Source organism: Bos taurus, chromosome 10, assembly GCF_002263795.3.
Source record: "Bos taurus isolate L1 Dominette 01449 registration number 42190680 breed Hereford chromosome 10, ARS-UCD2.0, whole genome shotgun sequence".
NCBI classification, from domain to species: Eukaryota; Metazoa; Chordata; class Mammalia; order Artiodactyla; family Bovidae; genus Bos; species Bos taurus.
The window spans coordinates 65011826-65023848 of NC_037337.1; the positions used below are offsets into that span (position 1 = coordinate 65011826).

At 40.3% G+C, this 12023-nt stretch overlaps 1 protein-coding gene and 1 non-coding gene across 2 annotated transcripts; both read right to left on the bottom strand.

Moving 5' to 3' along the window:
- Positions 1–3835: 3835 nt before the first annotated feature.
- Positions 3836–7497, bottom strand: C10H15orf48 (chromosome 10 C15orf48 homolog). The gene is made up of 5 exons (NM_001206976.1): positions 7440–7497; positions 7241–7301; positions 7001–7086; positions 5762–5822; positions 3836–4213 (listed from the first exon to the last, which is right to left on the bottom strand). The coding sequence occupies exons 2-5, from the start codon at positions 7274–7276 to the stop codon at positions 4145–4147; spliced, it is 252 nt and encodes an 83-aa protein (NP_001193905.1). The 5' UTR covers positions 7277–7301; positions 7440–7497; the 3' UTR covers positions 3836–4144.
- MIR147 (microRNA mir-147) lies at positions 4032–4111 on the bottom strand. Its single transcript, NR_031034.1, has one exon. It is a non-coding gene; the product is annotated as a microRNA mir-147 (primary transcript).
- Positions 7498–12023: the final 4526 nt, after the last annotated feature.

Below are 12023 nucleotides of genomic sequence, written 5' to 3' on the forward strand. Positions count from 1 at the left end.
AGCATAATATCCTATCCCACCTTACACTCCAATATTAAATTTCATGTACTAAACTACTCAAGTTTCTAAAGATATGCTATGTGAGCCCTCTGTGGCTTGGTAAATATGTGTCTCTACTTCAACTGCCTTTCTGAATTTTAATTACTGGTTTTTAAAGAAACTAGGTTTTCAGGGATCCTTGTTCTTCGGGAAGGTTTCCTTTGTACCATGTGCTCGTTTCTACCCTTGCTTTATTCTCATCACATTGCTTGGATTTGTTCCTAAGTGTGTCTCCTTTTCCTGCCAGATCCTTGAGGTCAGCACAACACCCACCAGACAGTGAAGGCCCAATAACTGCAACTTCTTAAATATTTAGATCCCTTGAAAATGTCATTATGATGTCTCAAACTTTTAAATTTCAAAGCCCACAATCCAAGAGAATCTCATCCAGATCAAACTCTAGGAAAAGAAGTTCTATAAGCTCCCTGGGAGTCACCTCCATGACCACATAGCTGTCAGGTGTTCAGTACAACAGCCTAACAACCAAATGCAACAAGTGAAGCTTGGATAGGACTCTGAACTAAAAAATACAGTTATGGCCCTGGTGCTGGGAGGGATTGGGGGCGGGAGGGGAGAGGGGTGGAGGAGGATGGGATGGTTGGATGGCATCGCCAACTCGGTGGCCATGGGTTTGGGTAAACTCCGGGAGTTGGTGATGGACGGGGAGGCCTGGTGTGCTGTGGATGGGGTTGCAGAGAGTTGGACACGACTGAGCAACTGAACTGAACTGCATATATTAATTTTATGTACACAGTGTACCAATATATTCTCTCATGACTTGATAATTTTGTTATGATTAGAAAGGTCTTCACTCTAAGAAAATAATGAAGGAAAGATTCTTTCATTTTTTTTCTTCTAAAAAAAAAAGACATTAAAATTAGAGGAAATGGAAATGGGTCATATGTTAGGTGATAGTATTGAATTAATGTTAATTTTCTTCGGTTCAGTTCAGTTCAGTCACTCAGTTGTGTCCGACTCCTTGCGACCCCATGAACTGCAGCATGCCAGGCCTCCCTGTCCATCACCAACGCCCAGAGTTTACCCAAACTCATGTCCATCGAGTTGGTAATGCCATCCAACCATCTCATCCTCTGTCGTCCCCTTCTCCTCCTGCCCCCAATCCCTCCCAGTATCAGAGTCTTTTCCAATGAGTCAACTCTTCACATGAGGTGGCCAAAGTATTGGAGTTTCAGCTTCAGCATCAGTCCTTCCAACGACCACCCAGGACTGATCTGCTTTAGGATGGACTGGTTGGATCTCCTTGCAGTCCAAGGGACACTCAAGAGTCTTCTCCAATACCACAGTTCAAAAGCATCAATTCTTCGGCACTCAGCTTTCTTCACAGTCCAACTCTCACATCCATACATGACCACTGGAAAAACCATAGCCTTGACTAGACGGACCTTTGTTGGCAAAGTAATGTCTCTGCTTTTGAATATGCTATCTAGGTTGGTCATAACTTTCCTTCCAAGGAGTAAGTGTCTTTTAATTTCATGGCTACAGTCACCATCTGTAGTGATTTTGAAGCCCCCAAAAATAAAGTCTGACACTGTTTTCACTGTTTTCCCATCTATTTCCCATGAAGTGATGGGACCAGATGCCGTGACCTTAATTTTCTGAATGTTGAGCTTTAAGCCAACTTTTTCACTCTCTTCTTTCACTTTCATCAAGAGGCTTTTTAGTTCCTCTTCACTTTCTGCCATAAGGGTGGTGTCATCTGCATATCTGAGGTTATTGATATTTCTCCCGGCAATCTTGATTCCAGCTTGCACTTCTTCCAGCCCAGCGTTTCTCATGATGTAGGACTGATAATAGTGTAACAATGGCTAGAATATCCTTACTCTTAGGCATAAATAGCTTTACCTTGTAACTTAGTTTCAGAGTTCATTTTAAAAGAGCACAGTATGCAGAAAGATAGAGCAAATGTGGGAAAATGTCAACTGATAAAAAGTGTGTGTTCTTTGTACTAGTTTTTCAACTTCTCTGCATATTTGAAATTTTTTCAGAATAAAACATTTGGGGAAAATGCTGAGAATACTATCAAAAATAAAATCAAAAAATCTTTTGAAATGTACATTTCAATATTGCTGTTGGCCTTTCCCCCTCCCAAACCCACTGCATGGTACTTTCCACCACCTTGTTCATCTTGTAAAGCCACTGCATTTCAATCAGACTTGTGTTTTAAAGTTGAAAGGCACAGTCCCCCCTCCCAAACACTACTATTTGCTCTAATTGGCCAACCATCACAAGGGTGTTCGTTTTTATTTGCCTCTACAGTGCCACAATGCTCTTCAGAAGCTTAAGCAAATAAAATTATACTTCATAATTGGTACATGTAATTCCTTGAGATCAACAATCAGAGATTTTTATCTGGGAAAATTTGAGGTAATAAGGAAGTAGCCGAAGTTGCAAAAGTAGTCTTGCTTTAATCCTTTCAGAATTGCCAAGTATCTAGTAAGATCTAGCTAATTTTTATTGCCCTGAAGGTGGTTAGAATTTAGCCCTTCTCTTAAATTTCTATTATGTTCAAATGGAAATTAAGAAAAAGGGACTTACGATTTTTATGAGTCAATGAACCTGGGTATATACCCATGAGAAATGAAAATATATGGCTACACAAAATCTTGCACATGGCTGTTCACAGCAGCATTCTTTGTAACAGCCAAAAGGTAGGAACAACCCAAATGTCTGTCAGCTGATGGATAAGCAAAATGTGGTATATCTACACAATGGAATATCAACCATAAAAAGGACCAAAGTACTGATTCATGGTACAACACAGAGGGATCCTGAAAACATTATGCTGTTAAGAGTTAAGCACCAAGGTCACATAAGGCGTGATCCTATTTATCTGAAGTGCAGAGAATAGGCAAATCCATAGGGACAAAGATTAGTGTTTGCCTGAGGTTGGGGACAGAGGGATCAGAAGTAGGTTCTTTTGGGGTGATGAAGATGTTCTGGAATTAGGTGCTGGAAATGTAAAACTTCATGAATTTACTAAAAAACCACCAAATTGTGAACTTTAAATACCATGCTCTGTGAATTATATCTCAATTTTTTAAAAAAGTTAATGAAAAGCTATTTTCTATTTGGTCTCTTTTTCAGGAACAGTCAAGGGGGAGCGCCAAGGGGCATGCTGGATTTGATTGCATCTTTGATCTCCCTGGACCAGTGACCAGAGTGAAGAGAAGCCCCAAACTTGTGGGGTGTCCTCCATCCTCCCCTCCCCACATGAGCACCACTGTCAGCCTTGGCATTTGGAGGGCCAGTCTCACATACACCGCATTCCCACCACCGCCAGAATCCCAGTACTTCCTCCAAGACGAATCCCAAAATCTCATACTCCATCTCGTCTTCACTTTCTTCATTGTACTTGCCATCTTTTAGTCCTCTCCCTCCAAAATTTGGTTTTGTTCATTGATTTATCTCGGCTGCACAAAACAGTGCGTGGCTAACAGCAGATATTCAACAGATCTCTGGTGAATGAATGAATTTGGAAAAATTATACAGAAATTTGCATGAGGTGTTATTTTTAAAAGATGAAGCTCCATGAAGGTACCCAGTGGCCTAGTGGTTAGGATTAAGAGCTTTCACTGGAGGCCCAGGATCAATCCCTGGTGGGAGAATGATCCCACATGACGTGTGGCATGACCAAAAAAATAAGTTAAAAAAAAGAAGAAGAGGATCTTTTAAAAATTAAAAATAAATAAAATTTAAAAGTGAATCTCCATGCTTCAAAATGTGTTTATCTCCCATAAAAAAAATCTTTCCCCTCCATTTAAATATGTACCTGATCTTTAAGAAATCTTGCACAAATTGTATTTTATTATAGACAATCAAATTTAACAAATCTTTATAGGCAAAAACATTTAGGCATTATAAACACAAAAATTTCAATACACAAAACAACACAGAGTCTTATTTTGGGACTATGTGGTTATGCTGTGCTACCTTTATAATTCCTTATCCAGAGTCCAAAAACGTAGGCAGGCCCTAAAAATGTAGCAGAAGCATTTCCGCACACTGGTATCCATAATCTAGCCTGTGCAGAAGTGTTTCCACTAGATTCATAGAGTACTCTTTGGAAGAAAAAGGCGAGGACTGGTCACCTGGTTGCCCTTCGGACCTTCTGCAACTCTTCAATGGGCTTCCATTCTTGGTTGATTGTTACAAGCTTTAAAAAGTAAATAAAACAAAATCAAAATGTTTTGTTAGGATCTGTCCATCCTCAGGTCCCCTTTTCATATCTGTACATAGTTCCCTCTGGAAAAAGTATCACCATAACATTTGCAGCCAAAGAATCACCTCTTCCCATCTCTAATTAAAACAGTAACATGTACTGGTTCTATCCCTCTAAATAAAGTCTTTGGGTTCCTGAGTGTTACAGGATTAGCGAGAAAGATTATATACATATACCCCATTTTCACTTAACAGGTTCTAGATTTTTTTATTTCCTATGATTTTATGTGGACTATAAAGTTCAAAAAGTGTATCTGTTCCATGTGAGTGGCTATATAATGTTCCTAGCACAGAGCTAGGCACTTAAAATTTCCTCACTATATTTACTCAACAAAGGTACAAATGATCCAAGTTACATAATAAGGGGAAAGACGGAGAGCTGAGGACAAGTCTTGACTTCTAAAGAACTCACATTCAGAGATTCTCATTTATTCGCACAGGTTTTCTATTCCCCCAGGAACAGGGAGATGTAGGTAACTTTAAAGATCCTAGACGCCCTTCTCTAAGTCAAGCTGTGTCATTAGAATGCTTTGTTTAAACACAAACACACACACGTAACTTTTTGGAGACAATTTTAAGTCGTGTTCATTCCAACAGACTACATGTTTACTTCCAAAATATTTAAAATGTAAAAAAGTCTTTTCAATATTCTTAAAAATCTACTCATTTGGATGAGTGGATATTAGCTAATTTTGCTTACAGAGAATGCCACTGCTGTTTTTAGGAGTTCCTGTTATTTATCACAATAGACCTTATATTAACTTTTGATAAACAGTGGATAAAATGAGATTATGCATAAACAGACTCATAGATTTCAAAAACAAAATTATGGTTACCAAAGGTAAAGAGGGGGAAAGGGCTAAAACAGAAGTCTGGGACTGACATATATACACTTCTTTATATAAAATAGATAAACAACAAGGACCTATGTATGGCACGGCAAGTTCTACTCAGTATTCTGTAATAACCTATATGGGAAAAGAATTGGAAAAAGAATGGATATATGTATGTATGTGGATATATGTATTTATATAACTGAATTACTTTGCTGTACACCTGAAACTATTGTAATAGAACACTGGAAATCAACTATGCTCCAACATAAAATAAAAATCAAGTTAAAAAAGGAGATGATGTATCACAATAATGATAAAAGTTAATTATCTGAGTGCTTACTGTGGGCCAGACACCATGCTAAAGGGCTTTATCTACTTTATCTTCTTTAAGCCTCTAATCTCTGAGGCAGGGCCTAATATTACTGTGCCCATTTTATAGATTCTGAGAACCTCAGAGAGACCAAGTTGTCTAAAATCACCTGTGAATAACAGAGCAAGGATGTGAACTAGATCTCCACAATCCTACAGCACTCTCTTTTAACACTACACTAAATGGCGCCCTAAACATGAAAGGTATTACATCTGTTCTGCAGACAAAGGTGCTAAGGTTTGGGCTAAGTATAAATCACATTTTAATGTAGCAATACCTTTGTAGGTACAGTAGGATCCACAGTTTCCCAAGGTTCTGGATTTCTTTTTCGATCAAGGCTAAAAGAAAAAGAAAGCTGATTAAACATTAAAGTGCATTTAAACCAACTCTGATATTGAGTTTATACTACTCTAGGGACAGACTCAGAGTGCATACTCAGGCATTCATTGCTAACTGAAATTGATGGAACAGTTCTTTAAAAAGCTTCACAGTTTGGCTCACACATTAAGGATCAATTCCTCTGCAGGGTAAAAGGTCTGTAGTGCCTTTATGGGGCTAGACTGGAAAATGTTTTCATAAGCTGAGAGCAATCAGAGCAGAAGTGCCAGGCTAAGAGCAAGCAAATTAAGCTCTTGCCCCAGTTTCTGGGAGGGGCAGAAGGGCTCAGCTTGAACCCTGTAGGTGGTAAACTGCCAGAACCTCCCATTACTGCCTATGGAGTTCTGCACCGGGCCAAGATGACTTTCAGTTTTTCTGTTCCTTATATTCCAGGACGGAGAAGGCAATGGCACCCCACCCCAGTACTCTTGCCTGGAAAATCCCATGGACGGAGGAGCCTGGGAGGCTGCAGTCCATGGGGTCGCTTAGAGTAGGTGACTGAGCGACTTCACTTTCACTTTTCATTTTCATGCATTGGAGAAGGCAATGGCAACCCACTCCAGTGTTCTTGCCTGGAGAATCCTAGGGATGGGCTGCCATCTATGGGGTGGCACAGAGTCAGACACGACTCAAGTGACTTAGCAGCAGCAGCAGTATATTCCAGGATACATGGTATTTTACCTTATATCCAGGGCTGAAATTAGGTTTATTGTAGACAACTGAATCAGTCAACTTTACCACATTAGGAAAGACCTTTCTAGTAAACTGACATTTTAAAATGTCATTAAAATGATGATTTAAGATTGATAATACATATCCCAAAAGACTATCCAAGAACTTTACATTTCAAAATGTATGTTTAAAAAAAAACAACTTTATTTTGCTGCAGGAGAAGAGGAGGATGAAAGGTTGAAATGGATGAAAGGCTATTTAGATACAAGAAACAAACTTATTCCATCAATATCATCATTTAATAGCCTTCTGAAACCTGGATGCTTTCTGGCCCTGACTCCCAATTCACAATTCGACATTCTTATTCTCTGGGAAAAACCAGGAAACTGATACCATGCATTTCATAAACTGAAGGTCAACCTAACACTACTAAAAACGTTTCAATAAATGATGAATGCTTACTTACATCACATCGGATTTTCGAAGGGAATACACAGCGAATGACGAAGCTCCAGCAGCTGCCACGGTCATGAAAAACACCAAAGGAATAAGCTAACAGAGAATAAAATATTCTGATGTTTCAATGCGAAACACTTGAAATAGAATAGCTCTATATCATTTTATATTTTCTCCAAATCGGCACCATCTGTTCATTTTTAAAAGTTAATCTTTTTAGTCACAATTTTCAATTGCTTTAAAAACTTACTTCCTTCTTTTTCATCAGGAGTTGGAAAAAGCCCATGATGACTTAAGAGTAGAATCCAAATCTATAGTGGGGAAAAAATCCAAGATATTGATCAAAACTCAGCTATTAGGACTCAACCTGGTAGGCGCCAAACCGGCTAACGTATCCCAAAGCCAGCCTCGAGCCAGATGATCAGCGCCTTCAACCGAGGGAGGCTCACCTGGGGGATCCAGAGGGACCTCACGAGCGGACGATGCCAACGCCCAGAACCGAATCCTGACCTCAACCCCCGCGGCTTATATACCAACCCCGCCCGCTCCGGAAGGCCGGCCGGAGCGTTCTGATCACGCGGGACGCGCGGGGGCCGTGCGGGGCTTGACTTGCTTTCCCTGCCGGGTGCCCGGCAACTGGGCGCCCCCTGCAGGACTCCGTGTCCTCAGTCGCCGAGCAGCCGGACGCGAGCGCCCCCTGCCGCCCGCCACGGTTCTCAACCTCCGCTCGGAGCGAGCCGAGGCTGACCGTTAGCGCCCCTGCAACTGAGAACCAGGAGAGCTCGGATAGCCAAAACTGGTGAAAAGCAGCCCCTCTAAAAGGAGATCTGGAAAAGGAGCCGCAGAAACGGCGGTCCCATGGGAGGCTCCTTGGTGCAGGCAAGTAAATTAGAATTAATCCAAGTCACATTAAAAGCTCCAAAAATGGGATGTGGCACACATGTAAACTGTAAAGTTCCTTTCAGAATAATTCCTTATTGTCTTGATTTTTTAACCATTAAAAAAAAAATGTGAGGGAGAAGAAACAAAAAGAATCAACTGGAGAGATTTCCAAGAGAAGATTTCTTAGACGACCCTGGAGGCTGGCTTTGTCTTGTCCGGTTTTAACTCACCCCTAAGCTAGCAGACAAGCCTTGCACGGAACATGCAGGCGGCTGCAGAATCACGGGAATAATAATTAAATCATAATCTGTGTGCCAGACGCTGTACAAGAATCTTTTCGACATTTTCGCAAGTTTTTTAGGCTCAGAGATGCTCTAGTCATATAGGCAGTAAGTGGTGGAGATGCAATCAGAGCCCAGTTCTGTCTGACAATATCACTGTTGTTTCTGCACCCCACTCTTAGCAACTGAAATTAAGACAAGAGTGCAAGCTCAGTTATTTAAAAAGTTATTTTAAAAAAATTATTTTAAAACTGTTTGAAGTTCAAGCTATATATAAGTTAATGTAAAATCAAAAACAGTGTTCTGTGAAGGGCCAGATCCAGCTCTGTTACCTGGTTTTAGTTCTAGTCATGGACTTTGCATTCAAACTGACCTGAGTTCAGGTCAGTTGGCCACCCCTGCCACACTTTATTAGCTGACTGACTTCAAGGAAACTGCTTAGGCTTTATGGCTCTTATAAAATGGGGACAAACCTAGCTCAGCAGGGAATTGGAAAAAATGGTAGACTGTATGCCAAGAATATAGCATTCTGTTTTGCCTGAGGTAGGCGTTCAATCAATAGTAATTGTTATTTGCAAATAATTGTTTTATATATGGCAGAACATAAATATAACTTCTAACCCAGTTACTACCACCTAATTCTTCCTGTGTAATCCAAGTTGTAACTGGAGATGTGTGTTGATTACTTCAAAGAAAATTAAAACTTTTTTGTAGTTTGTATTCACAACAAACTATGGAAAATTCTTAAAGAGATGGGAATACCAGACCACCTGACCTGCCTCCTGAGAAATCTGCATGCATGTCAAGAAGCAAGTTAGAACTGGACATGCAACAACAGACTGGTTCCAAATCAGGAAAGGAGTACATCAAGGCTGTATATTGTCACCCTGCCTACTTAACTGACACAGTACATCAAGCAAAATGCCAGGCTGGATGAAGCACAAGTGGGAATCAAGATTGCCAGCAGAAATATCAATAACCTCAGATGTGCAGATGACACCACCCCTATGGCAGAAAGTAAAGAACTAAAGAGCCTCTTGATGAAAGTGAAAGAGGACAGTAAAAAAGTTGGCTTAAAACTCAACATTCAGAAAAAGAAGCTCATGCCAGCCATCCAGTCCCATCACTTCATGGCAAATAGATGGGGAAACAATCGAAACAGTGAGACTTTCTTTTTTTTTTGGTTCCAAAATCATTGCAGCTGGTGACTGCAGCCATGAAATTAAAAGACACTTGCTCCTTGGAAGAAAAGCTATGACCAACCTAGACAGCACATTAAAAAGCAGAGACATTGCTTTACCAACAAAGGTCCATCTAGTCAAAGCTATGGTTTTTCCAGTAGTAATGTATGGATCTGAGAGTTGGACTATGAAGAAAGCTGGACACTAAAAATTTATGCTTTTGAACTGTGGTGTTGGAGAAGACTCTTGAGAGTCCCTTGGACTGCAAGGAGATCCAACCAGTCCATCTGAAAAGAAATCAGTCCTGAATATTAATTGGAAGGACTGACGCCGGAGCTGAAACTCTAGTACTCTGGCCATCTGATGAGAATAACTGACTCCTTTGAAAAGACCCTGATGCTAGGAAAGATTGAAGGCAGGAGGAGAAGGGGACGACAGAGGATGGGATGGTTGGATGGCCTCACTGACTTGATGGACATGAGTTTGAACAAGCTCCGGGAATTGGTGATGAACAGGGAAGCCTGGTGTGCTGCAGTCCATGGGGTCACAAAGAGTCAGACACAACTAAGTGACTGAACTGAACAATTTGTATTGAACAGAATCAAAGAAGCCTTTTAATGCTCCTTCTGCAGAATTTCTAAAGCTTGTCAGAAGGTTCTAAGAAAAAGTCTCATTTTAATTAAAGATAAATTGTTTATAGGATGAAAGGAGGAGAAAAAGGAAATCTTATAGGAATCCATCATGGCCCACAAGTTAAAAATAAAATGTGTAGCCCTTGGGAATTCCCTGGTGGCTCAGAGATTAAGACTCTGAGATTCCACTGCTGGGAACCTGGGTTTGATCCTTGGTGGGGGAACTAGGATCCCACAAGCCAAATTAAACTCAGAGCCCTGCTTTGCCAAAGTCGTTGCTTTTCAAAATGCAGTTTTGTGTAATAGTAGCCTAGGCACTATTCTGGGAATGGGGCATGGTAAATCACGTTTCTTCCAATTTACTTTCCATGGGTAAGTAATTTCCATGTAATTCTTACATGATTTGGTGCCAAAGACAGGTGATTAATTCTGACTAAGGGGCTCTGAAAAATCTTACCAAAGGTGAGGATATTTATTTGAATATAAACAAACCAACTGTAAAAAGACATTTTGGGAGCAATTAGAGAAACTTAAATACAGACCAGAGATGAAATATTAAAGGAGTATTGTTGATTTTCTCAGGTGTGATAATGGTATTATGGGCTTTTTTTAAAAGCACATTTTTAAAGAGATTAAGAAATATGATGTATGGGATTTACCGTAAAATACTTCAGTTAGAAAACAAATGAAGCAAATTTAGCAAAATACTATTTAATCTAGCTTATAGATATGTGGGAGTTTGTCATATTACTAAATGTTTGGAAATGTTTAGATTAAAATGTTTTAAAAATGTATAAATTGTATATAGTATTAAAAAATAAAATTCAACGGAGTCAATTTTAAGACCTAATTGACTTTATTCAATAGTTGATGAACTAGAAAGGTGTTCCAAGGGGTAGTACAAACAGAAAGCTTTTATAAAGACAGAAAGGTGGGGCAAGAAGGTATTAGCTGTAACCCAGACTTGCAGGGGCATGAAACCACAGCTACTTGGTTCCCACTCTAGGAATCTAACTTAGATTTTAGTCAGCCCAGCTTGGGCTTTGTAAGAAAAATCAAATATTTTTTCATTGAACATCTTCATTATTCCTTCATGCCCATCCTTCAGTGGCTGCCTGTTACCAGGGTTAGCAAATACGGATTTGCTAAATTTCATACGGTCTGTTGTTGCTCAGTTGCACCGTCGTGTCCGACTCTGCAACTCCACGGACTACAGCAGGCCAGGCTTCCCTGTTCTTCACCATCTCCAGGAGGTTGCTCAAACTCATGTCTGCTGAGTCAATGAAGCCATCCAACTATCTCATCCTTTTTTGCCCCCTTCTCCTCTGCCCTCGATCTTTCCCAGCACCAAGGTCTTTTCTAATGAGTCAGCTCTCTGAATCAGGTGGCCACAAGATTGGAGTTTTAGCTTCAGTATCAGTCCTTCCAATGAATATTCAGGATTGATTTCCTTTAGGATTGACTGGTTTGATCTCCGTACTGTCCAAGGGACTCTCAAGTGTCTTCTCCAGCACCACAACTCAAAAGCATCAGTTCTTTGGTGCTCAGCCTTCTTTATGGTCCAACTCTCACATCCGTACATATTGTTTAATGCTGTAATGTGGCTCAGAAAGGAGTTTGAGTTTAATGTAATGCCGTTCAAGAAACAGAGGGGAAAAATAGAATGGGAAAGACTAGAGATCTCTTCAAGAAAATTAGATACCAAGGGAACATTTCATGCAAAGCAATAAAGGACAGAAATGGTATGGACCTAAAAGAAGCAGAAGATATTAAGAAGAGGTGGCAAGAATACACAGAGGAACTATACAAAAAAGATCTTTACAACCCAGACAATCACCATAGTGTGATCCCTCACCTAGAGCCAGACATCCTGGAATGCGAAGTGGGCCTTAGGAAGCATCACTAAAAACAAAGCTAGGGGGGGAGGAGCCAAGATGGCGGAGGAGTAGGACGGGGAGAACACTTTCTCCCCCACAAATTCATCAAAAGAGCAGTTAAACGTCGAGTAAATTCCACAAAACAACTTTTGAATGCCGGCAGAGGACATCAGGCACCCA

Excerpts from the sequence above, each read along its gene's own strand:
- C10H15orf48 (NM_001206976.1), bottom strand. The coding sequence starts at position 7,276 with ATGGGCTTTTTCCAACTCCTGATGAAAAAGAAGGAA. Across the intron at positions 7,087-7,240 it reads TCCTGATGAAAAAGAAGGAA|CTTATTCCTTTGGTGTTTTT; the intron begins GTAAGTTTTTAA and ends ATTCTCTGTTAG. Across the intron at positions 5,823-7,000 it reads CTTCGAAAATCCGATGTGAT|CCTTGATCGAAAAAGAAATC; the intron begins GTAAGTAAGCAT and ends TTTTTCTTTTAG.